This window comes from Trichophyton rubrum, assembly GCF_000151425.1.
Source record: "Trichophyton rubrum CBS 118892 genomic scaffold supercont2.3, whole genome shotgun sequence".
Taxonomy (NCBI): Eukaryota; Fungi; Ascomycota; class Eurotiomycetes; order Onygenales; family Arthrodermataceae; genus Trichophyton; species Trichophyton rubrum.
In genome coordinates this window covers 1,204,338-1,228,857 of record NW_003456426.1, presented here as the reverse complement: position 1 = coordinate 1,228,857, position 24,520 = coordinate 1,204,338, and the positions used below count along the sequence as shown (strand labels likewise).

Here is a 24,520-nt window from a genome sequence, read left to right as displayed (position 1 = left end):
GCTTAAAGCTGGGGTTAGCATGGAGTTTATGGTCATGTCCATACTGGTAGCTGTTATGATTGATGTCTCAAGTCTTCTCTTCGTATGATCTCTCATGCATCTATCGCTTCTCTTCGTCCTCATCTTCGTCCTTTTTATCCATTACTTTCTTGAATATCGTCGTCGTTATTGTCCATCTACTTCTTCCTCGCATGTATGTGATGACTAAGCAATACTATCAAAAGAACGACGTCTTCAACTTCTACAAACTCCGCATATGCAATACAATAGAGAGAAGACAAAAGGAAGACAGCGGGTAATCGACGATGACAGACCTTACACCAGCAGTCAATGACCTGCTCAGGGCTCGTGGCAGCTCTCTTCTCTCCGGCGAGACGAGTAGTCCCTCCGGCGCCCAGGTGGACGAGTTCCTGAAGGAGGCACATAGAATCGTACGTGGCCATCCCACCCGCCCAATGCCAGACATAGCCCACTAACAGACAGTAGAACGTCCATATATCGTCTCTCCTGGCATATCTCAAGTCCATACGAACAGTATATCTATCCACCGTACCCGCCAGACCATCCGGCCACACGCAAAATACAGACTTCAATCTGCTCAACCCGTCGTCAAGCTCGATATCAACCCACCTGACCGACCCCGAACGAGACTCAATAGACTCTTCCACTGCGTCCTTACTCCAAGATCTATCCCGCTCGATAGGAAATCTTGCATCAGCTGAATCGCTACGTGCCCAAACCCAGGCGTCTGTGTTGCGCAAGAAATTCGGTCATGGCAAGCTAAATGAGCGGCTCTGGCAGTGGGCTGGGGGCGGGGGAGCAGTGGATGTGCCTCGGTCATCAGAGCAGGAAGAAGTAGAAGATACAGAGAAGAATCTCGTTGGCATGCGTGAGAGTGTTCTCTGGTTTCTCAGGCGGGGGCTAGAGGGTGCTGCGGAGGTGCAGAGGGAGATGGTGGAGAAGAGAATCGAGAGGGTCAGAGAGAAGGAGAAGAGTGTGCTGTATAAGTCTAAAGCTGGTCAGATGCCTATTCATACGCAGGTCGAGGGCAGTAGTGGTGGAATTAGTGGTGGAAGTGGACGATATGATGGTGGAGACGAAGATGTGTTACGCGGCAGAGATGTTTCTCTTGACGAGAAGGAGGCTGCGGCTATTGAATCGCAGCTTTCACCGGAGCAGCTGCAACTGTTTGCGCAGGAGAATGACGGCATGCTGAAATATTATGAAGATACTCTCGGCAAGGTCCAGTACGTACAGCGCCATCCATCTGTATACATATTACCGCCTGCTAACATGAACCAAGAAATGCGGAGAAATCGTTGCTGGAGATATCTTCTCTGCAGCAGACGCTGGTGGCTCACTTAGCTACGCAGGAAGACTATATCAACCAGCTGGTCCGGGACGCTGAATCGACGCACGCCAACGTCGGGCGAGGCAACAAGGAGCTGAAGCGAGCGAGCGAGCGACGCAGCGAGGCCCAGATGGTCTTCTGGGCTACCGTCGTCCTTTGCGTCTGGCTGATCTTGTGGGATGCCATTTTCTAGTCAACTAACTTAGGGGGATACTGCAGCACTTTTTGGCCTAGAATAAACGACTGCCACGAAGTGTTAAATTAGGCCTTAACGAGTGCCATGGGTAAGGATATAACGTGTAACGGCGTAATATCCTCCTAATGATGTCCAGATTGCGCCTGCCCAAGTTTCGACTTCAGCACCTTCTCGGCATTATATGACACCCCAACTTGATATCAACGATGTCAGCGCCAACTGCGCAAAAGTACATCTACAGATCTACTGCGTACCTCTTTTGGATCAGAAACAGCAAAGATGGACACCGTGTTAGATATCCAGCCACAAATCCCAGCTGCAGATCCCCAAGACGGAGACGGCGATGGCTGCAGCTCCGGCTCCCAGCTCGGTGTTGAGGCTCAAACCCAACCCCAACCCGAACCGACCTCGCAGCCATTTTCCGCCGGCCGGCTGCTCGTCTTTTCTCCACTGAAAGTAAGGCTCAACCCGTCCGCTGGCTGGACCTTTACCGGCGAGCTTCCCCCATTCCACCCGCGGGTGAATCTCGATCCGCCTGACGTGAAGATCTACGTGGGCGTCACCGACGACCAGCCCCAGATACCGACACACAGTCCTAACCAATCTGTGTTTCTCTCCTTTGACCCCTTGATGCAGGACAATTACTGGCTGTACGACAAGCAGTGGAGGACCGTCCCGGAGGAGTTTGTTGTGTTTGGTCCGGAGTATGAAACGGTCGAGAGCCGCAAGAAGGCGGCCCTGAAGATGCTGGGGAACAACGTATTGTGGATAAGACAGAGAAAGCTTCTGAAACGTGAAGCGTTCATTAAATGGACGCTTGAACGGCTGCGCTGGGAGGCCAAGTTCCTGGAGCGCGAGTGGTTCATCAGGGGCAACAGGGAGATCTTCCCGCCAGACACCACCAACAGCAGGGTCCTGGAGGCCATCCTCGAGCTAGAGCAGATGGCGCCCTTCCAGCCGCTGCCCAACTAGACTTTTCTATACATGATTTCTCTTGCTCTTCTTTCTACTTCTTCTCCGTATAGACATCCCATCTATATAAAACACGTGACGTAGATCTGAAAAGGGCAAAAAACGACGTCGACGATGCAAAACAGCCAGACGAAACGCAGCAACAACACGACGAGACGAGCTGAAACGCCGACTGGACGCCCATCGGCCTCCCGTCCAATCGATCTCGGATCCCTCCCCAGCGCTCCCGAGACTTCCTTCGAGGATCTCGTCGGCTGTCCAGCCTGTCCAGGCACCCCCAGGCGGGCCAAACTGGATCCCAACACGAACACCTTCGATCCCTGCCGGGCAGGCCGGAACAACAAACGAATAAAGAAAATGCGCAGCGAGGCAGCGAGGACGAGGACGATGGAAGAGATCGGGCTTCGCGGGTGCGTCCAGTCAGGATGGTTATCGCAAGGTCATCGGGCAGACAGGAGCAGGGCTGTGCAGCCTCTCAGCTGGCCCGGCGGCCCTCCCAGCGACGAACGACAAGTGTCAGCGAGAAGGCCTAGAAGCAGATGAAACAGACGTGAACGCGATCAGCCATGCGGCCGCTTTTCTTTTTCTGGGGCCCTTTTTCCCTTATTTTTCTTCCCCTGGTCCTGACGGAGTGCCAGGTACGTACCTCTGGCCATGTACCGCAATCCCGGTCGACCTGCAGGAGCGGCTATGGGCGCTGAACACGCGAGAACATGAGACAGCCAGCGAGCAGACCGGACAGACACAGACAACAACTACTATATAACGAGCTACGCTGCTCGCTCGCCGGCGGTGGAATTCTTCGTCTCCTCCGTCTTCTTCGTCTGCTGTTCTGCTGTGCTTCTTCTCTTCCTTCGACCTCTTCTTGTCTACCTCGGAGTTAGCGGCGGGAAGGCCCTCGGATCCACCTCCGTCTTGCTCTGCAATTCCCCCTGCGGCCTTTCGCCTTCTTCCTTTCTTTTGCCTGTCACACGCCCGACCTGCCCCTTTGCTACTTCTTCCACGGCCTCTGCTGCTTCTCCTGCTTCTCACTTCTGCAAGATGGCACCCGCTGCTGTTTCGACCATCGCCCGCGACCGTCTGGATACTGTCTCACGCCACATCATGACGCCCAGCTTCTTCACCCCCTCGGCCGTGCCCAAGGCACCAGAAGACCCTCTGTTTGGTCTCGCCGCTGCCTGCAGAGCTGACACCTCCGACAAGAAGATAGATCTCGGTATCGGTGCCTACAGAGACTCCGATGCAAAGCCATGGGTCCTCCCCGTCGTCAAGAAGGTCGGTTTGATGCTCCTGATGCTGCTGATGCTGCTGATGCTGCTGATGCTGCTAATGGCCAAAATGCCACATGAAGACACATGCTAACAACTGTCACAGGCCGACCGAATGCTGCGAGAAGACCCCAAGCTCAACCACGAATACCTTCCTATCGCCGGACTCAAGGACTTCACCACTGCTGCTCAGAAGCTCATCCTCGGCGAGAACTCCCCTGCCATCAGAGATAACAGAGTAAGACAACCAACCAACCTCGTCCAGTCACATCTACATGAAGCAACGCTGACTAGAAACCCACCCCTTAGGTCGTCACTTTCCAGACAATCTCGGGCACCGGTGCCGTCCATCTTGGAGGCCTGTTCATCTCCAAGTTCTTCCCATCCACTCCCAAGCCCACCATCTACCTCTCCAACCCAACATGGCCCAACCACCCTCAGATCTTCAAGACCGTCCACCTCGAGTCGGCCTATTACCCTTACTTCAACCCAGCCAACAAGGGTCTCAACCTTGAGGGTATGCTCAAGGCTATCCGCGCGGCTCCTTCTGGCTCCGTCATCCTCCTTCACCCATGCGCCCACAATCCCACCGGTGTAGATCCCACCCAGCACCAGTGGAAGCAGATTGCCACTGTCATCCGCGAACGCAACCACTTCCCCTTCTTCGACTGCGCCTACCAGGGTTTCGCCTCCGGTGACCTCGCCCGTGACTCCTGGGCTGTCCGCTACTTTGTCTCCGAGGGCTTCGAGATGTGCGTCTCCCAGTCCTTCGCCAAAAACTTCGGTCTCTACGGCGAGCGTGCTGGTGCCTTCCACTTCATCACTGCTCCCGGACCGAACGCCGCCGAGGCCCTCTCCAATGTTGCCTCCCAGCTTGCTATCCTGCAGCGATCCGAGATCTCTAACCCCCCTGCCTACGGTGCCCGCATTGCCTCTCTCATCCTCAATGACGCCACCTTGTTCAAGGAGTGGGAGGAGGACCTCCGCACCATGTCCGGCCGCATCCTCGAGATGAGAAAGGGTGTCCGAGAGCGTCTCGAGGAGAAGGGCACTCCAGGTACCTGGGACCACATCACCAACCAGATTGGCATGTTCAGCTTCACCGGTCTCACCGAGGAACAAGTCCAGATCCTTCGTGAGAAGTGGCACATCTACATGGTACGTTGTTACTCTAACCCAACGTTTTATATACTATTAATATACTAACATCGTCCCAGACCAAGAACGGCCGCATCTCCATGGCAGGCCTTAACGTCCACAACATCGACTACTTCGCTGAGGCAGTCGATGCCGTTGTCAGAGAAACTACCAAATAGACTACGCTACACTCTATCAAAACTATCCCCTATCACACATAACTAACCCGCTGGTCGAATGTACAAAACCCCTTACCCAAATAATTTCGGACATACCTTTTTATTCCCTATTCCGTTGTCTTGTATCTGCTTATCTCTCTTCATCTCATTTCTCTTCGTGGTGGGGGGGGGGGGGAGCATTGGAAAAGAAAATCAACTAAAATGAGCACCAATCACAACTGATTAGTTACTACACTTGCTAGTCGGTTTCTTATTTCATGATATGATATGAACATTCTGTCTACTCAATCCCGTCCGTCCTGTACTATTTACAGCATAACTCCCATTAGTCTATCCACGATATCAATTGACTTTTCAACATTAATCCCATCTGTTTCACAGGTATACCTGCATGCTAGTTCGTATCATATCAAGCCTCGGCGCATCCACGCCCTGTCGGCTATATATTACACATCTTAACCTGCTTGTGATTTCGTTCGCTGCAGAGTTCGATCATGCTCAACGGCGTTTCAAGGATCTACGCATAGACTCGCATATGCACTCTTCCCGCAAGCCCCTGTCGTTACATACGTGTTTGGTCTGGTATCAAACAGGCATCATCGCCGATACGAGATTCATCAAGAATTTGATAGCCAACCAACTAACTAACAAGCAAGGGAACTAACCAGGAACGCCTTGTTTATCTACTTATAACACTCGGCATATAGCAAACAGCCAAACATTCATACTACTCCGTCAGAGACCAAAAAACTCCAGGAACTAGTATACAGATAAGCCCCTGACATGCTACCAATTTGTTAGGTAGCACCTTTGATAAATCCAATATCCAGCCAGCTCAGTCATTATGTAAAGGTAAATAGTGAAAATGATTGAAGGTAGTCAAGTGGTAGTAGAATGGTGTCTAGCAGAGATATATACGGGGTACTTGGATGTCTAAAGCAAAGGACCACGGGCTGGACAACAATATGGGAGTCGTACTCTGTGGGTATGATAACTGTAACAATCTGACAACAAAATAGCTATTCTCTCTGCTGCTAATTGGGAGGCGTGCCTTTTTGGCTCAGCCGTTTGATAACAATCTGCTGATGCCACCAATGTGCTTTTGATATCCTGGGAAAGGTGCAGACTGCATAATGCATGGGTAAGAAGTCGGCAACATGAAGCTCAGCGGAAATAGGTTGCAAATCAGGGCTGGAGTGGTAACTCGTCATCTGCTCCGTCGTGATCCTGAGGTCGAATTACCCGGAATCGTCGATTTGCATGAGTCGGTGTACTTTGTGATAATCTGTTTAGTAACTCCAACCCAGCTGTCAGCGTCTGAACTGTCTGTCTCAGGAAGTCCTCAAAGAAGGTTGAGTTTTCAGCGACCAGCTGGCGTATCATTTTTCTGGCCGAGTTGCCTTCATACCACCTGTTCGATGTATGTATACCGCAGATGATATACACCTTCTGCTCATTGCGTTGACCAAGTCGGTGCAGTCGGCCAATTGCTTGCCCCTCAACGAGCCTCGAAAAGGTGGAATATAAACATGGTGATGTTTGAAGGCTTTCCAAATATCGAGGCAAGGTCTTTTATCGAAGACGTACTTAACCATATGCGAGGGCTTTCCGCATTGCACGCCAGAGACAAAATAAATATCTCCTCAACTCCATTAACCAGCCGAGTACACAACCCGGGCCCTTTTTCCGCGGGAAGACAGCACTAGAGCCACTATATATATGCTGTGCATCTCGCATTATATTCAAAACTGTATGATCTGTTTGATCTTTTGCGTGGTGTTTGAACTGTCCACCCTCGACAGCTGATAGATAACTTTGTGCTCGGGATATAGTGAGAGAGGCGCTAATTATAGACAGTGAAACATGGCTCCATGGCCATGTTATTGTCGGACTGCTTTCCATGCAATGGCGAATGAGAGAATCCGAAGAGGGTAAGTTTGCAGACATGGGGTAAAAATCTCGAAGATGACTGAAAGACCTTGAGACTGAATTGCTGGATTTATTGAGACGTACCTTTCCATAGGTTAGCATTTTGAACACCTATACGGCATACCTGTGTTCTTTCATATTTACATACTTTCAAGGCGAGCCAATACTCGTCTTCAGATTGATAGGCAAATATCCCCCCCAAAAAAGGTCCTTTTTTTTGCCTTTCACTCAATTGGTGCAGGCAGTTCAAGATAGTTCCTCGCCCATGGATCGACATAGACATGGACGTTGTAGTTGAAAACACCTAAACAGTATATATAGCTCGAAGATGGTTTCTCGTCCCTGGATTGACATAGACGTGGACGCTATAGTTGAGACCACTTGAATAATTAGTCCGCATAGCTCAAAGATAGTTCCTCACCCATGGATCGACGTAGACATGGATGCTATAGTTAGGAACACTCATTATATATATAGCTTGAAGATGGTTCCCCATCCTTGGATCGACATAGACATGGACACTGTAGCCCATGCGATGGGTGCAGTTTAACTCACTATCGCACTCGAGTCGATGATTAGTAGTCAGCTCTCCATGGTTATAAGAGATGGATATGAAGCTTCATCGCAAAAAGAACGACTCTATATATAAGCCACATCCCACGCATTTCTTCATATCTCTAGATTGTCAAAGTCGGCAGGCATGACCTCTCCGGCATAGCAGTCAGTGATAAAGCCACGTTCATGATCTTCCATGAAGCAAGACTTACATATAGCCGTCACTCTTATGTGGGCGAAAACAAAGTCCTTGGTAAGAGGGTCGGAAGCGTAGGACAGGCGGTCGATGAACGGGCGGCACAAAAGCATGATGGCAGGCCAGGAGCAGTTTCCCTTTGTTGGTCCGAACCTTCTTCCGACGCCTTAGTGGATTTCGAGCGAGTGACTCCAGTAAGGGGTAGTTACGCCTCGCGGAGTAAAGAAAGCAACAAAAAAATATTTCGGGGATATTCCATGAACTGCATCTGATCCCGATGTGGCGTGGTGACTTGATAGATGATACTTTGTCGCCTCACTCATAGCGCTACATAGATCAACGCTGCGTCTACTGACACCGCTCGCCCTCTTGACCAAATGGTAGAATCCAGAATCCTTCTGCTAGGCATGAGTAGAGGATGATTCGGAATTGTCAGCCACGGCTAGCAGTTGGTTGGAATCAACCACGACTCAAGAGCTGTGTAATACCCTCGCATAGGCATTAGCAGAACATGCCTTGTCCGAAAAGAGAGAGGAGAAAAGCGACATCGGTAGTTGGGTCAGGATTGATGCGGCAGTAGGGTTAAATTTTCGTAGCCTGGGACGTTCCTGGATGTGCTGTGTGGATGACTTGTCGGGGTGAGTGCATCGACTCTGATGATATATCCAGATGTAGCGAGTGTATCTCAGAGAAACTTAGGACTGCTATAGTATATGCAGCCACATGGTATATATACCCCTGGGTATACCCTTATAAGTATCCCGAAGCAGGGGCGGAATAAAGAGACATCAAAAAGAATATACTTTAGGCATGAAGTATAAAAGGAAGAAGGAAATGAATTGAGGAATTGGGAGATTGAGCAGGCTTATATACCCCAAACCCCCAGGATAATATTCACTCATAGATAGGTATGTCACTGACGTGTCAAAGTCCCAGTGACTGCAGCCGGCCACTGTTACAAGACAGTGACTTGAAAAATCGGGTATATACTTATATTAGTGAATAAAGAAACTCAATACCAAGAAATGGAGTGTACCAATTATTATGCGAAGAGTGGAGCTTGAGCCCTGAAGATACGGGATACAACATGGAATATCCTATACACGCAGCAAAGATCAGTGAAATGAAATACATACCAAAAAAAATACATCAAAAACCAAGGCGACAAGCATAGCAGGGTTAGTAAAATTGTTAGTTCAATAAAGGCTTGCTTAAAAACCGAGATTGATATTCCCGTAGTTTCCAATATTACCACTTCCACCGTCTTCATAACACAGCCACAGATGAGACAAGAATGTTTTTCCATATCAAAGAAAAAATCAGCGTAGATTCTCAGTCCAGTTCATCCATAGTAGTCATGTCCCCGTCACTATCGGTCTCTCCCCTTAAAGATACTTACTCGAAACCACCATACTTGTATCCAGCGAAGTAGCACCAGCCACCAACGCCTTTGCTTCCTCCTCCACCATCCCAACCTTCACCCAGCATGGCTCCAGATCAATAAATCCGCCATCTGCCAACGCAAAGATGGCGCCCATCACCCAGGCCCGACAGGAAAACTTCTCAGAGTCCCGTATGCTTGAGGACCGCACACACTCGTCTACCGCCGCCAACCACTCGGCGTTGACGTCGGGTAGCTCGCCCACCTTGAGCGCAACCAGCATGGCCCGGGAAGTAGTAACGTCCGCAGGCTGAATGCTGTACTCCCATTCTGCTTCATCGTTGGGCCGGAGCTGCTGCAGAACTGTGCCGGCCGTGGGTGAGTGGGCAATCAGCAGAGCCCAGTGGTACTTCTCGTGTCGACCCATTTCACTAAGGGTCAAGTAGATGCCGTTGGGCGAGAGGCGGATGCCATCGTCCGAGAGATTCGAAGTCGAGGAACTTGGAGTGTCCGTCTCTGGAGTCAAAGATGGAGTCGTAGATGTGGATTGGCAGGTGGATGTTGGCTCCGCCATGGCTCTTTTTTTATGTTGATCTTTGCTCTTGCAGGCAGGTTTGGTCCGATCGGTTATCTGGGAGGGGGGGGGGGGTATTTTAGCCTTTCTTGCGCGCAGCCCTGGGTATATATCAGGGCGCTTCTCTATGAGCCCAGCTGGCTCCGCGGCGGGTCAGAAGTTGCCTGCAGAGCGAGATATCGTCATGATCTCAGCAGAGGGACACGAAGATGCAGCTGAAGTTGAGGCGTCGTCGGCGTCGCATTTTGACAGCAGAAAAGTTGGGGTAAAAAAAAAGAGGGGCACGTGATGGGTTTGCTCTGTTTGCATTGATTTTGTTGCTTATAAATACGCCTTCGGTATAATATTAATACCCGTCCGTGATTAGTCATGCAATTATATAATCCGGATAGTATTAATATTTTACCGGAAGTTTATTAATCATCAGGAAAGCTTGTGTAAACAGTGCAAACAAGTCCTCTTCGGGGCTGATAAAAGGCTGGGCTCTTCAATAAAACAAATGGTTGTCTTCATTTGTTGGATTTTCATCTCTCACAAGTTTCGGGTTAAATAGTCAATGGGTTAGGAGAAAGGGAGGCGAACATGGCTCTTCCATCTAGCGAAGTTATCGGCTCCCTGGGACGCCGCTATATCTTCAAACAATTGATCCAGGAAAGACCACATCTCGGCCGCGTTTGGTTGGCAACGTGAGAGTACACCAGCCCTCAATATTATGTTGGACTAACGCATGGGATATTTCAGGTCCGGTCAAGAAAATTTCGTCTTGAAGGACATCCCAGAAGCTATATTTTCCAGTTTTAATGAAGATATCCGACCACGGCTGCGTGAAAGCCCATTTCTACGACTACCCTGTGATACGATTCCAAACCAGCGAACTTTTGTCTACAAATATCTGGATGATGATCTCCTAAGCCTTGTTAGAAAGCAATTACCGGTACAAGCCCGAAAACAAATTTTAAAAGCCAGCTTGAGAGGTATTGCGGAACTACATAGCCACGATATTGTTCACCTAGGTAAATGAATGACGGGTCCTTTTACCTCAGCCGTTCTCATGTCAGTATTAGTGTGAGTCTAACTGAAGATTTTAGATATCAAACCTGACAATATTATGGTTAACTACCGTGGTACTGGTGCAGATATGACCGTTGACCAGGTCCAGATTATTGATCTTGAAAATGCAGCCTATCTTCCCAAGGGGAGATGCATCAAAGGAATGCTTGCTGGTAATGATAACTGGCGAAGCCCTGAAGCCCATCTGAAGGGCGAACTCAATAAGCCATCTGATATATTTTCCTTTGCAGCTGTGGTAAGTCTTCTATTCGAATTGATTATTTACTTAATGGCTAACTTATGATTGCTTAACCAGTGCATCTATGCCATGCTTGGAAAAGTCATTTTTGGTGCTGACGAGGATTTGCGCAAACACGAAGCACAGGGTGCGTTCCCTTACGTTATCCGTTTGCAACGTCAAGTTTCATATTTCGGGGATCGCAAGGGATTCAATGGGCTCATAACACATATTGGAGACGATGAAATCAACTGCCAGGTCCTTGGGTTTTTATGGGACGATCGAGTGGCTGACTACCACCCTTACAAGCCTTTCTTAGAGTGGTCAAATGTCATTGATGATGCCGAGTTCAAGGATATTATCTTAAAGATGACGAACTTGGACCCCCAACAACGGGTGACGGCACATGAGGCATTGGAGCATCCCTGGTTTTCCGGCTCTGAAATTGATTAAATGCGTCAACTTTCCCACATGCGTTCGTTATCCCATGATCTGCTTTCTCTGCTTGTATTAACCTTCCGTAGATTATCTCCCCCTATTTGATTTACTAAATTGTATCTCATTAAAATTAATGCTTTTTATATTTGCTAGCCTTGTTTTCGATTCAATATGAAGATCTCCAGGGTAACTAGTATCCATGGGAAGAGAGGAAGAGTGTGGTTGATGGGGGTGATGGAGCGAGTTTGACGGCGGCGGTCGTGATTCGTCCCATGACTATTTACGCGCCGCAGAGCTAACCAACTAGTGTCCTCTATCCTCATTGGCGTAGCCAAGATAGTTCTCCGCTTCTCCCTCTTAAGTACTCCGTAGTTATTGCCCTTTTAACGCTTAATATTACGGTTTGGCAGAGCGGTGGGTGAACAATCTACGTAATCGTATTGATCAATCATGTTAGGTACGTAACCCTGATTAGACAAGTGAACTAAGATAAAGGTCTAGTTAGTTATGTAGATTACCCAAAAAGCTTTTTGATCCCCTTTTCAGAGTTACTGGTCACTAGTTAAACAACTTGTTTGCTTGGATATTTATCGAAGTCTGCCACTACACTAAAAGGAGTGAGCCCACACTAATGGTAGGCAGAGCTGAAGTTTGACAATATTTAAGGCTATAGAAGCAGTGATTGCGATAGCCGCTGGTCATCGATTATCATGTACATAGAGCATGGCGCCAATTAACAGTAAAACAGAAACAATCCCCATGTCGAGGACCGGAATGGGGTCACCTTCCTAAGTACGGAGTAACCCAGGTGCATTCTGTGCTTCTAATTGCGCCATCCGCCGCCTCATGACGTATCAAATCCACAACAAGGATCGACTGCTCATTTATAATAGTGTTTGGACGCAACAACCTTTTCGTCCTTGTCAAGCTCGAATACGGTGAAATGCTTCGCAGGATCGTTCTGGCTTGGATGTTCTGCCTCCCTATAAAAGATACTATAAGCGCTGAAAGTTATTGGGAGTGACCTGAGAGTGGGAAGACCTTCTTCATAGCCAATGTCACGGTCTCAGGCTTGATAGTATCTTTGTACTTTTCAGCAACTGCAGCAAACTCATTCTGGACTTCCTTTGAAAGAAAGGCCCTTTCCCAAACGTCCGTTTTCGTAACAAACGCAACCCTGATTTGTCGCCCCGCGGAGGTAGTAATATACTTGATGAATTGACAGGCTCTGAACATGGTGGTCTCGGAATTTTCGAAGAGGACGAAAGGTAAGGATAGACTTGGTTTATGTCAAATATGGGAAATCAATAGATGGTGATTTGTATGGAGGACAGGTTGAAGAAGCGGATTTCCCATGGCTGTCAGGATGAGAAAATAAATATATAGCAGTCAAATAGTAGGAGGTGCCAGGATAAGCGCCAGGATTCGAGTCACACATTTGGGGGCCGTGATCCAACATGTAAACCAGCGTCCTTCGACCAAACGGCTTCTTCAACAGGCTGCTCTGCGCCTCAAATGAGAGAATTACGGCGCGGTCCCCTGGTGATGAGGACAACCATCCCAGCTAGTTGCATGCGGCCCACATATCGCGTAGGTGGTCTTATCACCTATTAACCAATCAACCCACAAGTGATGGGACCTGTGACCATCGTATCTCTCAGTGCTTGAAGAAAATGGCTGCCTAGCGACAGGCTATGGCATAAGTGATATACAAAGAGGAGAATGTTAAGGGTATGGGTGACCGGAAAGACCAAATCTCAGTACACTGGAGTATGCCCTCCAAAGATAAGAAAATTCATAAGACTCATGTAGTAAATATTTATGTGTATAGGACGTATAAGGCAGACGAAGGAAGGTGTTTGGCCCAGCCAGAACGGATCCTAAGCCATGTTTGGCTAAGAACATTAAAGAAAGCAGTTTGTGCTGGTGCTCGTGCTGAAGGAGAGAGTAGTCTATAATATAAGCGATAAAATCAAAAGAGCCAAATGAAACGTATGGTTAACAATCTGGGAGAAGGAAAGAGGAAACTTTTGACCCGTCCACGTAACCTAAAGAGATTAGAAGTTTAAATCACACCGTACCGCGCCATGCCTATCGTCATTCAAAACAATTCAAATCAATTGATCAACTGCGTTAGACACGCGGGGGCCCCTGGCCTAGCGGCGGCTGACCTTGTTGTCCCTGACCTTGACCCCTGGCTATGATGGTAGCGGGGTGGACAGTACCCGTCGGGGTCGGGCTCTGGCTGGAGGGACCGGGTTGGCCGTACATCTGGGCCGGTGGACTAGCTGCCCTGAATGGGTTATTTGAATTCTCATAATCGTATTGCTGGTATTCGGTAGCGGGTGTGTTGGGTGACATGCCTTGACGGCCAGATGGGTTCTGGTTAGGGTTCTGGCTCAGGCGTCTGTGTCCCGTCGAGGGTCCGCGGATAAGATGTTCTTGTGTAACATTTGCTGAGGACGGGGTGCTTTCCATTGGGGGACGGGAGTTAAGGGCGCTGGCGAATGCAGCTTCGGGGTTATGTGGTGAGTGGACGTTGGACGTTGAGTTGCTCGCTGTGGAGCCGCGGTATGTTAGGCCTGAGGCGGAAGTTGCTGCTGCTGCTGCTGCTGCGGCACCTGTACCAGCGCCCGGGCGAGGAGATAGGGGTGCAGGATCCGCAGAGAGGGCCTCGTCCATCTGGTCCGTTGGAATCATGCGTTTGGCTTCCTTGTTGGCGGCATATTCGTCCTTGCTGTGCTGGGCTTGTTCATGGGAGATGGAGACAGAGTACGATGGCTTGGAAATATCGCCGAGAGCGGCATCGCCACCTCCAGGACCGTAGATCGGGATTTTCTTTATAGCTAGGACCAATGCACAGAGGAACTTAGATCGTCTGGTGGCTCGAACAACTTCATTATGCCAGTTGGATTTGTGGTGGATTTCAACCTTGAGCTCAAGTTTGTTCATCTCTCCGAGACCCGAGACTTCGATATCGACATCTGGGCCAAAGTCACGGGCGTTATCCTTGGCCCGGACAAAAGCTTGCATCTCACGTTTGAGAAGCTGTATATCGCCGAAAGAGGTACCAAAGTCGCAGGTTAGCGTGATCTGTTCACGCATGGCCTTGGAGCGAGTGACATTTTCAATCCATTGGGTGTTGAGCACGATATTGGGTACCTGGATGGTCTTGTGGTGCTGAATGTTCCGGAAGACGGTGAACAAAAGAGAGATGTGCTCAACCATGAGCTCATTGTCGTTGATATGGACACGATCACCAACATCGTAAGGATGCTTGACGAATAGGTAGATGCATGAGCCGAGGACCTCCTGGGCAGTGGCAGCGAAAACGAAGGAGAGGGACAAAAGAGCCGTAGCTCCGGCAGCCAAGGTGGTGCCAAACCCCTTGTTTAGGAATGCGACGAAGACGAGAACGACCAAGATGAAGACGACGGCTAAGAGGAGATTGTCAAGGACGTTGATGGCCTGGTCAACATCATGCATGGACTTGCTCATGGACTGTCTCGCCTTGCCGAACTCAGTGACTGTAAGGATCATCTCGTCCAAGCTGATATCGCCGTTATCATCTCTGTCGAGAGCAGCCATGCACTCCTCCGCTTCGGCACGGTGGTCTGGCCCAAAGACATCATATAAGTCATCAAGGTACAGAGCATCTCGTCCCTGAAGCACAAACGACATCCACAGGCGGCGAGCCAGGGCCTCAGAAGACTTGCGTTTCTCGAGTGCCAGAATAACAATTGAATGGGCAGAAGTGGAGTTAAAGACCTGCTTTCCTGTAATTTCTTGCGCGACATGGCCGAACGCGGCAGTGATCTTGTCACCCACTCGGCCCACGTTCTGACCGACGTTCTGGATCAAACGCATGGGAGAGGCAGATCCTGAACGGCCATGGCCCTTCTTCTTGCCTGTTATGCCCATGATGGAGTCGTTGATAATATAATCTTCCATTTCGAACTCCTTGCAGTACTCCGGGAACATCTTGCGGGAGGCAGCGTAGAGCATGCTGATCAGATGGACGTTTCGTTTGGACTCTTGGATCTTCGAGTCGAATTGCTTGCGGTGGTAGGAGATGGAAATCAGCTGAACGAGGATCTTCTCGGCAGCCAGAATGAGAGACGAGATGAAGCAGGCAAACAAGATATTGTTGACAACCGTCTGCCACGGCTGGATCCGGGGGTCCTTGATATTATCGGGATTACGGGTCATCACCTAGAGACAATAGCATTTAGCATTAGCAGTAGAAGCCGACGTTGACGGGAGAATACGCACTGGAATGAAAGTAGCCAGGGAGGTAATGGCCCATCCGACGAGGGAGAAGGGAATCTCCAACGCCCTGAGGATGAGAGCATACTTCCTGGTCCCTGAGCTGACGATACCACAGAGGAACTGAAAGACGAACGGCACATAGTGAGCCACGGCCTTTGACACCCACAAGCTGAGCCAGACGATCTCAACCCAGGCGAAGAACCAGACGATGCGGACACCACCAATGCTGGCAGTGGGAGCAGCAACGGCACCAACTATGATAGGCACGGCAAAAAGCAAAGCGAGAGGCAGGACATAGATGAAATATCTAGTGACGACGGAGAAATTGAGGATCTTGTTGTAAAATCTCCCCATACGGGTGATGGTCCCGTCTTCGTCTGAGGTGGCCGATCTGTCACCGTAATGGTGATGGCCGTGAGCTCGACGGCGGCCGCCTATCTGGCGTTCTGCGCCCTCGCCGCCGGCATCACCAACACCATCATGGCCCTTTTCGAAGTAGTGCTCGCCGTCTTCCGGCTTGCGGGCACCAGTCTGTGACACACTAGGCACGGCCGTCAGAGGGATGTCGATAGTGGCGTCCTTGGACATGCCGCTGCCGTTGGGATTGCCGTTGGAGTTGGGATCTGAGTCCGGGAGGATGGTGAACCTGTCGTGGGAGAACCGCTTGCCGATGCCAGGACGGCTGGACATGGGGAATGATTGACAGGAGCAACGCGAGCAAGCAAAAGCAGATATGGAGGGAAAGAAGGAATATATAACTACTTCGATGAACCGGGGATAGATGTAATGAATGTCAGGGTTACCGTAAGATATAAAACGAGCGAAGGGAAGATCCCGACAAGAAACAAATGAGCGTGACGATGAACAAGGAACAAAGCAGGTAAAGACTGATCAGCGGAGTTAAAAAACGAGGGAGAGAAAAAGATGGAGATGAAGAAAGACGAGAGGAAAAAGGCCGAGATGAAGAAGAAAAGAAAAGACGGCAGCGAGAGGCAGCCGGGTTTCATCTCCACCAGGCCCAGAACAACGCTCCACCGGCTTCGTGGGCATTGAGCATTACGTATCCTTGCGTCCAGCGGGCTGACAGGTCGACCTTGAGGAGAGGACCGTACGCCGTGCGTCTATAGCAGGGGTAGTATTACTCTGGTCATTATTGTTGGCGAATAGTAGTTAGCTAGTTGGATTGGACCGAGTTTAAGTCCAACGGCTGATGGATGAAGTTGTTCCTGATGAGCCAGAGATAAAAGTCGAGACAGCCCTTGACGGTCTTCAGCGTGGTAGCCAGGGCCTCGACGCTATCAAACAGCTCCGTAAAGCCAACCGTGCCCACGATGACCAGCCAGTCCGTCGGGGCCAGCAGACAGACACCCCCCTGGATGTAACACTCCGGGTGTGTCGAGAAGGCAAACTCCCTCACAGCCGGACAGGTCGAGACCTGCTCATCTTTCCCCAGGGCCACAGGCACCAGTTTCTGTTGCAGGCAGAGCATCGTCTTGGTGACCCATTCCTGGCCGCTGGCGGAGAGCTGTGGGCTTGCGGCTGAGAAGCGGTTGCAGTAGCGGTCTCCATAAGCGAGAGCGTAGCCGTCCGGCCCACAGGGGATCCCTTTCTCGAGACACGCCGAGTAGAAACTGCACGAATTCGGGGCTGGCGACGAGCATTCATCTGGTTCTTCTCGTCTGGCCAGAGGGCTGATGCAGCAGCGGCCGGTGATGGGGCAGCTGGGGTGCCTACAGCTGTCAGTATCCGATTCCATTCCACCGGCAGAGCCAGAGCGAGGAGATAGATACCATTTGGAGGTTCCGAAGCACCGACCGGTGACCTGGCAGATTCCACGGCCCTGTTGGCGTTTGGCAGTTAGTCAGTTGTGAGCTGGCGATGCTGGATGTCGTTGAAGAAGTGTCGTTGACGTCGAGATGTTGGAGTTTTCTTACTTCGGGCGTCTGGCAAGGGACGAGAGGGACGTCGACGGCCGACGCAGCAGCAGCAGCAGCCGAAACAAAAACCAACAGAGCGAGAAGAAGAGACTTCATGGCGAAGACGATGATATCTATGGCTAATGGACTATGATCTATTCTCTATGGTAACGGTTTGATGCTCTGTGGATGTTCTATGGCCGGCCTCTCGCTTTATACCCGTCACCAAGGCCAGGCATACGTACTCTACGCCCTTGTCCTCAGCCAGATATGCTCATTGTTCGTACCCTGAGAGTAAGATCTTCTCGTCTTTAGTCTCATCAGCTCCGTTTAGCTCCTGGACGCCTTAAGGTCCCAGGGCGCGGACGGCTTACGGGCCGCAAACAGGCTCAGGGGTAAGGTGGCCACGAACCTCCACCAAACATCCATCCTCCTTTTAAACAGACGGCCCGGAGTAGTGATACAGTAGCATTGCTTGCTAACTGCTTCTTCTGCTAGTCAAACGTCGGGGAATAATGATATAATTAGGTCACTTGGAGCCCCTGGGACCCTGCAATCTGACATCTCAAACACGGCCATGTCAGTGCCAGGAGTCACTGCAACTCCGGTCCTCAGCCCTACGGATATTACCTACGGTTGTCGACTTGATGGTTATTGTCATGCCAGTATATTGTCCATGGCACTCGGTGTCAGCCGTCGATGTCGTCTATATTGAGATGGATATGAGATATAAAGACAGAGAGACATCAAGGCTAGTTGAATAACACCATCCCATCACTATCAGCCAACGTCAAGAGACCATCAAGACACATCTAGCAACTATCCTACTACTCGCTATCCCTGCCCTGGCCCAGCTCCAAGTTCAAACGAGACTGCATTGGATCCAACGTCAATGACGAAACAATCGGCCTGATCAAGCACTTCGAAGGCTTCGTTCTTCGTCCTGCTCCGGACCCCATCGGACTTCCCACAGTCGGGTACGGCCATCTTTGCCGCACAAAGGGGTGCTCTGAAGTCTCCTTCCCATTTTTCCTGACCGAAGAGACAGCCACCGAACTGCTCATACAGGATGTCAAGGTAAGGACATAATATACCATCGTTTGTAGCCGTCATACTAACATTGCTTAGAGCTCTCAGCAGTCAATCACCCTATCTACTACAGATCAGGTCGTTTTCAATGCCAACCAGTCCGGTGCTCTGGTGTCATGGGCTTATACTGTCGGTGGGGCCACAGCGAAGAAATCTTCCCTCATCAGCCGGCTCAACCGGGAACAGGACGTTGATGCGGTGATCAGAGAGGAGCTGCCGCTGTGGAACAAGGCGGGTAGACATGTTCTGCCTGGCCAGGTGAGGCGTAGGGCTGCGGAGGTTGAGCTGGCTTCGGGGCATACCGACCAGCCTCCCTTGCTTGTGGACTGTTATAACAACCCGATAGGACAGGAATTTTGTGGGTGTAGAAGTGATTTTCCATTAATATACATTGGATACCATGTTTAGTTCGGTGAAACGAGCTGTGATATTTATAGTAATCGCGGAGTGGTATCTTGATGGAGTTGAGTAAGATTAGGTATCTGAGACTATAGTAGAACTGCTATAGCAATAGTAAGAGCCGAATATTAGGGTAAGAAAAGAAAATAGGCAATTAATATGAAAAATGGTAGAAGAGGAGCAAATCTTATTTAGGGGTAAAGGCTTAACAAGAGTAGTAAGAGCAGGGGTTGCAACTAAACCGTAGCGAACTGGTCGACCTCAGCTTATCACTAAGAAGAAGAAGAATAGTAGAGTATACAAGAAGAAAAGCCCGCTATATACCAGTTCGATTTACTCAAATCGAACGACGTCTGGACAAGGCTTCTCGCCGAAACCCGAGATATTGTTCTCCTGCACCTGGTTGACATCGTCGTTGGGCGCATTCCACATACGATCCCCAGAGTCCCTAGAGAAAGTCAGCAAGTGATGAAGAGAAAATAGACGATGAAGATGAAGACTTATAGGATATGCATACATCATCAGGCCAACATGGTGGATGGTATCCGGATTTCCACAATCACAGCTCCCGCCGAAGAACACGGCGTCTCCTGGCTTGCGTTCGGCAAAGGGGTATTTCCTAGTCCATCGTTAGCAACAAGGTAAGCCATGAGGAAGAAACATAGAACATACTTATAGCGCAGCTTCTCCTCTGAAGCACAGTACATGGACCTAGTAACTCGCAGTCCTTCGCTGAATAAATCTCGTCCCGTAACCTGGCAGACAGCCCAGCCTATTAGGCCGGAACAGTCGTACCCGATCTCACCGTTCTGCCAGGGGGGCATATCGTGAGTTGGACCCTCGCAGCTGCCTCCTCCCCAGGCATATGGTACACCTGCTGCAGTCAAGGCCTTGTCGAGGATCTGCTGGCCGACACTACCGTTGCCTGGAGTAGGGGGATCATTGTCGTCTTCTCTCTTGATGCAACATTGTATGTTATCGCCGCCTGGGCATGGCCACTCCTAGACGGCAGTATTAGCTTATAGTTCATGGGTAGTAACAGATGTAGACAGAGGGATGTCATACTGGGCCGGATCCCTTATCGAAACGACCGCCTGGACAACCGTTTGAGAGGCTGCGGCAGAACCCATGGCCGGCACCGGTGCTGCACTCATGTTCAACGCAGCATTGGACATCGACTGGATCGTTCGGGCAGAGAGCCTGAGAGTACGAGATTCCCTTGCAGGTGCTTGACTTCTGGCATGATCCTTCGCCCTCGAAAGCCGTGCATTTGGATCCAACAGCTCGGCTGAGGAGGGCAGTATGGGCGGGAGAGGCGCTCACAGCGCTAAGGAGCAGGCTGATCACGACTGTAGAAGGCTTCATCTTGAGATGTCGAGTATAGTTGGATGTTGATATCCAAGTTGTTGTTTGAGCTGTACGTGGTCGAAGGGGGTTGTTCATATATCTATAGCTGGACGATAAATATAGAAACAATCCCACTGATCAGCACTGCGGCTCGAATTTTGTGATACGACTTGAACTGCCATCTTTTTGGCGGTTGCTGGAACCTGATTTCCAAGTGTGTCCAGTCTGGTCTGTCTTTGGCTCTTGTCAGGGCGTACGCTGGGCGGGTGGGAAGGCAGTGCTGGATTTCTTAATACGAGATCGTCTTTATTCCGCTCCCGCTTGGCCTAAGGGATACGAGAGGCACCGTTGCACCAATACAGGTGGATAAAAGTCCTTAAATTGATGCTTTAAGGCGTTGATATATAAGTTGGAGACCATGTAGTAAGACCTAAGGGTGTTAGTTAGAAGATGACTGCTCAGGGACCAGAGCGAGATGCTGGACAGGCGTGAGAGGACACCACTCCTCAGTCCCTGCCAGTACTATCTGAGTCTTTCTCGGTCTTTTCTCAACTCCATCTCGGTCCTGGTAGACACGTAGAATAGAGGTATAAAGATGGCTCACCATCGCTATCAAATAGAAAACTAAGTCATTTCAATCGAAATCAATCGACGTCAAGCAGGTTAAATCAAGGCGAAGCTCTCTAACGTCACCGCCGTGCTGGTCAGCATGCTCTCCGTCACTGTCTGCGAGGGTGCTGGCCTCCAGATATGCAAGCAAGTAGGTAAAGAGGACTGCTGACCCGTCGACGCGACCTGGTCCATCTGCACCAACCTCATCTCCAACGGTATGTCTTCTCTTCTCTTGATCTCAGTATCAATCACGCTGATAGACCAACCACTCGACGGCCGTCCGTATGTCTCTGGCTGCTTGACCGGCGGCGTCTGCGACATCTACAGCTCTTCCCACTGCAAGGGAGCCAGCAGCACGGTCGACGAGGACGGCCGGCCCTTCGACGTCTGCCCTGTCCTGTGCTAGACGTCTTTCTGTCTTCTCTGGGTATCTCTGGGTATCTTGTATCAGCTGTGCATCTCTTCTGTGTATCCATCTGAGTCGCTTGTCCAATTGACCGCCGTCGAGTGTTGAGTTGAGGTCACCAAGATTGGATTTTCCGCTTTTCCGCCGGTCACTATCACGAGTCAATTTATTCTACGCTAGAAGTAACACATATAGGATCTGAGACAAGTGCTGCCTTTATAAAATACAGCTTCATATTGACTGTATATAGCAGTGAATAAGATCACTTTATCTTCTTCTGCGTCTTCTTTTCTCTCGAGAGTACCAATATCAACATCAACATATCACTGCTATTACTACTCTACTTCTATACACTCTGGCCATAACCCCCCGTGCCTTAATCCTCCAATGGATCCATGTATTCGCGGTGATCTTCCTCCTGGCATATAAAATCAAGATACAAGCTAATATATAATTGTAGGAGCCAGACCGAGAATATAGAACTTCGAAGGGGCTGACGGCGTGGCTCTCGTCACGGCGTAGGCAGACAGTGCAAGACTCCTAGATGTTGTTCATTCCGCCCTCACTTGATCTAGCAATGCAGAGACACAGTGTAATGATTCTAGATGGATGATGGTTGTTAAATTGATTGATATCAGTTGGAGTTGGTAGTTGGTACATCGATCGAGACAGTCATCGAGATGACTGTTTATAGCCCAAGAGAGATGCTGGACGGCGTAAAAAGACATCACTGCTTAGTCTCTGCTAGTATCATCTGAGCCTTCTCAGTCACTTCTCAATCTGATCTCGTCCTTAACTCGGTCCTTGTAGATATGAAGAAGGGTATAAAGATGGCCCTATCAGGTTGCCAATATCAACAACCAAATCGGCTCATCGACATCGAGCAAGTTGAGTCAAGATGAAACTCTCTACTCTGGGTATCTCAGGGTCTCAGGGTAGTTTATATCCAGTATCCTGCCGCCTCTTCAGCCGTCCATGTGTGTATCCAAGTGAGCCTTCAATTGATCGCCAGCCTCCACGTATCCCCACGTCGTGATCGCATCTCCCACAGGCCGATGACGTCTCCAGCAGGAAGATCAGCCGCTAATGCAGCGCGAGAGGAGAAAAGGATGCGGAATACGAGGCCAGGCAGGCGTCCTCATTGCTCGGGCTGGAGCAGCGCCCGCAGCGAGCGAGCAGTAACAGCCGATCGCCTCGCCTAGCAAGCAGCAAACATAGTCAAGAGTCAGCTGGGGCACATGTCCACCTGGTCGAACACTTACTAGAGCATCCAAAAGTACCTCGAAGTACCGCCGGGTCGCCCGCGAGACATCCGGGTTTCATCTTGCGTCTCTTGTCGATCGTCTCATCTGCCAATTTCTCCAGCCTCAACTTCAACCTCAACCTCTTCAACTCTTCAACATCTTCGCACCTTCAACCTCCCACTCTCATGTCCCCAGCATGGCCTCCCTCTGGCGGCTTCTCGCCCTCGGGCTCAGCCTAGCACTCGCCGCCGCCCAGTCGATCTCGCCGCTCGACACCCGCGGCCAGCTGCAGGTCGGCAGCCCGCTGTACTCGCTCGACCTCGACCCAGAGCCCTACGACGACCGCGTGAAGCTGCATCTCTACCCGTCGACGTCGAACCTCTTCGCCCCCGATGAATCTTTAAAGGTGATCTCCTTCTTCTTCGTCTTTTGTTGTCGTGGTGTTGTCGTGGTGGCGGCGGCGGCGTTGGTGTCGTGTGCCGTCTGCATGTAATAATATCGACTGTATATACTGACTGCAGCGCAGGACCTTCGCATCGCCGGCCGGCTGGTCATCGTGAGCCACAGGAACGCCCAGCGGCTCAAGGAGACGGACATTGCGTATCTCTCCTGCGACCCGGACGACTACCCGGGCAACATCGACCCAAATGACACTCTGGGCGCCCTGCTCGCCGCCTCCCGCCGTCCCGCCGCCATCCTGCTGTACACCACCCACGCCGTGCGCTGCGACTACGAGGCCGACCACGACGAGGACCCGGCTACTAGCTACAAACCCATCTTCTCGCTGCGGGACCCGGAGCTCGCCAACGCCCTGCTCACCTCGACCGAGCGCCATAATGCGACCATCTCGACCGCCGGCCCTGTCACGGCCGCCCAGTCGCTGCAGGAAGACCCCCAGCCCGCGCGGCCGCACCATGGAGACCCGCGCAACAACGGAGTCGAAACCACCCGCAACACCGCCATGATCATCCTCTACACCGTCACCGGCATCATCACCATCTTGTTTCTGGCGGTCATCTTGACCGGTGCCATCCGTGCGCACCGCCATCCGGATCGCTACGGGCCGCGCAATGTGCCCGGTCGAGCCAGGCAGAGTCGAGCAAAGGGGATTGCCAGGGCGATGCTGGATACGTTGCCCATCGTCAAGTTCGGCGAGGACAGAGAGCAGCGCTCAAAGCAGCATGACGTCGAGCTCGGTGACGATTCCCATCCTCATACTCGGCCAGAGTCACGGCAGCAAAATACTGCTGCTACTGCACCCGTTGATTCTAACACGGTTGATAATGCACCTGCACCAGCACCATCTACGGCGGATGTCCCGGTAGAGCAGCAGCAGCAGCAGCAGCAGCCTCGTTCTGCGTCTCCATCGGGCTCAGCTGCGGGCTCAGCAGCTTCCGAGCGAGAACCGTCCACCACCTGTCCCATCTGCACGGACGAGTTTGTTCGTGGCCAGGACGTTCGTCTCCTGCCATGCAACCACTCCTTCCACCCAGAGTGCGTCGATCCATGGCTCGTCGACGTCTCCGGCACCTGTCCTCTCTGGTACGTCTACCTTACTACATTTTACCTGTATATGTCTATAGATATATATGTGTATATACTAACAGCCTGATAGCCGAATAAATCTCAATCCGGATGCACAGGAACAGCAACAGCAACAGCAACAGCATCATGATACCATCACCGGCATCGAAGGAGACCCTGCCATCGATGCCAGGGAAAGAAGAAAGGATCAGAAATGCCCGTGCCTCGACGGCAGGTACCTCCACTGAAG

The 24,520-nt window shown here is 50.7% G+C and overlaps 11 protein-coding genes across 12 annotated transcripts; 6 read left to right on the top strand and 5 right to left on the bottom strand.

The window, feature by feature from the left end:
- Positions 1–305: 305 nt before the first annotated feature.
- TERG_03189 (uncharacterized protein) lies at positions 306–1,544 on the top strand (the record flags this gene model as incomplete). Its single annotated transcript, XM_003236092.1, has 3 exons — positions 306–431; positions 487–1,247; positions 1,304–1,544. The coding sequence occupies 3 exons, from the start codon at positions 306–308 to the stop codon at positions 1,542–1,544; spliced, it is 1,128 nt and encodes a 375-aa protein (XP_003236140.1).
- Positions 1,545–1,826: 282 nt separating this feature from the next.
- On the top strand, positions 1,827–2,519 carry TERG_03188 (uncharacterized protein; the record flags this gene model as incomplete). The annotated part of the gene is made up of 1 exon (XM_047748039.1): positions 1,827–2,519. The coding sequence occupies one exon, from the start codon at positions 1,827–1,829 to the stop codon at positions 2,517–2,519; it is 693 nt and encodes a 230-aa protein (XP_047604013.1).
- A 1,041-nt stretch (positions 2,520–3,560) lies between these two features.
- TERG_03187 (uncharacterized protein) lies at positions 3,561–5,103 on the top strand (the record flags this gene model as incomplete). Its single annotated transcript, XM_003236090.1, has 4 exons — positions 3,561–3,794; positions 3,894–4,025; positions 4,097–4,945; positions 5,005–5,103. 4 exons carry the CDS (start codon positions 3,561–3,563, stop codon positions 5,101–5,103), a joined length of 1,314 nt encoding a protein of 437 aa, XP_003236138.1.
- A 4,065-nt stretch (positions 5,104–9,168) lies between these two features.
- Positions 9,169–9,738, bottom strand: TERG_03185 (uncharacterized protein; the record flags this gene model as incomplete). The annotated part of the gene is made up of 1 exon (XM_003236088.1): positions 9,169–9,738. One exon carries the CDS (start codon positions 9,736–9,738, stop codon positions 9,169–9,171), a length of 570 nt encoding a protein of 189 aa, XP_003236136.1.
- Positions 9,739–10,320: 582 nt separating this feature from the next.
- TERG_03184 lies at positions 10,321–11,479 on the top strand (the record flags this gene model as incomplete). Of its 2 annotated transcripts, XM_003236087.1 has the most annotated exons (4): positions 10,321–10,424; positions 10,480–10,751; positions 10,827–11,044; positions 11,105–11,479. In XM_003236087.1, 4 exons carry the CDS (start codon positions 10,321–10,323, stop codon positions 11,477–11,479), a joined length of 969 nt encoding a protein of 322 aa, XP_003236135.1. The 2 variants fall into 2 exon arrangements, with proteins under 2 accessions (XP_003236135.1, XP_047605871.1); XM_047749534.1 differs by lacking the exon at positions 10,321–10,424 and having other exon boundaries at positions 10,466–10,751.
- An 865-nt stretch (positions 11,480–12,344) lies between these two features.
- Positions 12,345–12,700, bottom strand: TERG_03183 (uncharacterized protein; the record flags this gene model as incomplete). Its single annotated transcript, XM_003236086.1, has 2 exons — positions 12,345–12,439; positions 12,490–12,700. 2 exons carry the CDS (start codon positions 12,698–12,700, stop codon positions 12,345–12,347), a joined length of 306 nt encoding a protein of 101 aa, XP_003236134.1.
- An 897-nt stretch (positions 12,701–13,597) lies between these two features.
- Positions 13,598–15,673, bottom strand: TERG_03182 (uncharacterized protein; the record flags this gene model as incomplete). Its single annotated transcript, XM_003236085.2, has 1 exon — positions 13,598–15,673. One exon carries the CDS (start codon positions 15,671–15,673, stop codon positions 13,598–13,600), a length of 2,076 nt encoding a protein of 691 aa, XP_003236133.2.
- A 1,234-nt stretch (positions 15,674–16,907) lies between these two features.
- TERG_03181 (uncharacterized protein) lies at positions 16,908–17,766 on the bottom strand (the record flags this gene model as incomplete). The annotated part of the gene is made up of 2 exons (XM_003236084.1): positions 16,908–17,573; positions 17,668–17,766. The coding sequence occupies 2 exons, from the start codon at positions 17,764–17,766 to the stop codon at positions 16,908–16,910; spliced, it is 765 nt and encodes a 254-aa protein (XP_003236132.1).
- Positions 17,767–18,226: 460 nt separating this feature from the next.
- TERG_03180 (uncharacterized protein) lies at positions 18,227–19,146 on the top strand (the record flags this gene model as incomplete). The annotated part of the gene is made up of 3 exons (XM_003236083.1): positions 18,227–18,337; positions 18,466–18,726; positions 18,778–19,146. 3 exons carry the CDS (start codon positions 18,227–18,229, stop codon positions 19,144–19,146), a joined length of 741 nt encoding a protein of 246 aa, XP_003236131.1.
- A 324-nt stretch (positions 19,147–19,470) lies between these two features.
- TERG_03179 (uncharacterized protein) lies at positions 19,471–20,723 on the bottom strand (the record flags this gene model as incomplete). Its single annotated transcript, XM_003236082.2, has 4 exons — positions 20,203–20,723; positions 19,810–20,138; positions 19,655–19,756; positions 19,471–19,585 (listed from the first exon to the last, which is right to left on the bottom strand). Exons 1-4 carry the CDS (start codon positions 20,578–20,580, stop codon positions 19,471–19,473), a joined length of 924 nt encoding a protein of 307 aa, XP_003236130.2. The 5' UTR covers positions 20,581–20,723.
- A 2,219-nt stretch (positions 20,724–22,942) lies between these two features.
- TERG_03177 (uncharacterized protein) lies at positions 22,943–24,518 on the top strand (the record flags this gene model as incomplete). The annotated part of the gene is made up of 3 exons (XM_003236080.1): positions 22,943–23,152; positions 23,273–24,288; positions 24,362–24,518. 3 exons carry the CDS (start codon positions 22,943–22,945, stop codon positions 24,516–24,518), a joined length of 1,383 nt encoding a protein of 460 aa, XP_003236128.1.
- Positions 24,519–24,520: the final 2 nt, after the last annotated feature.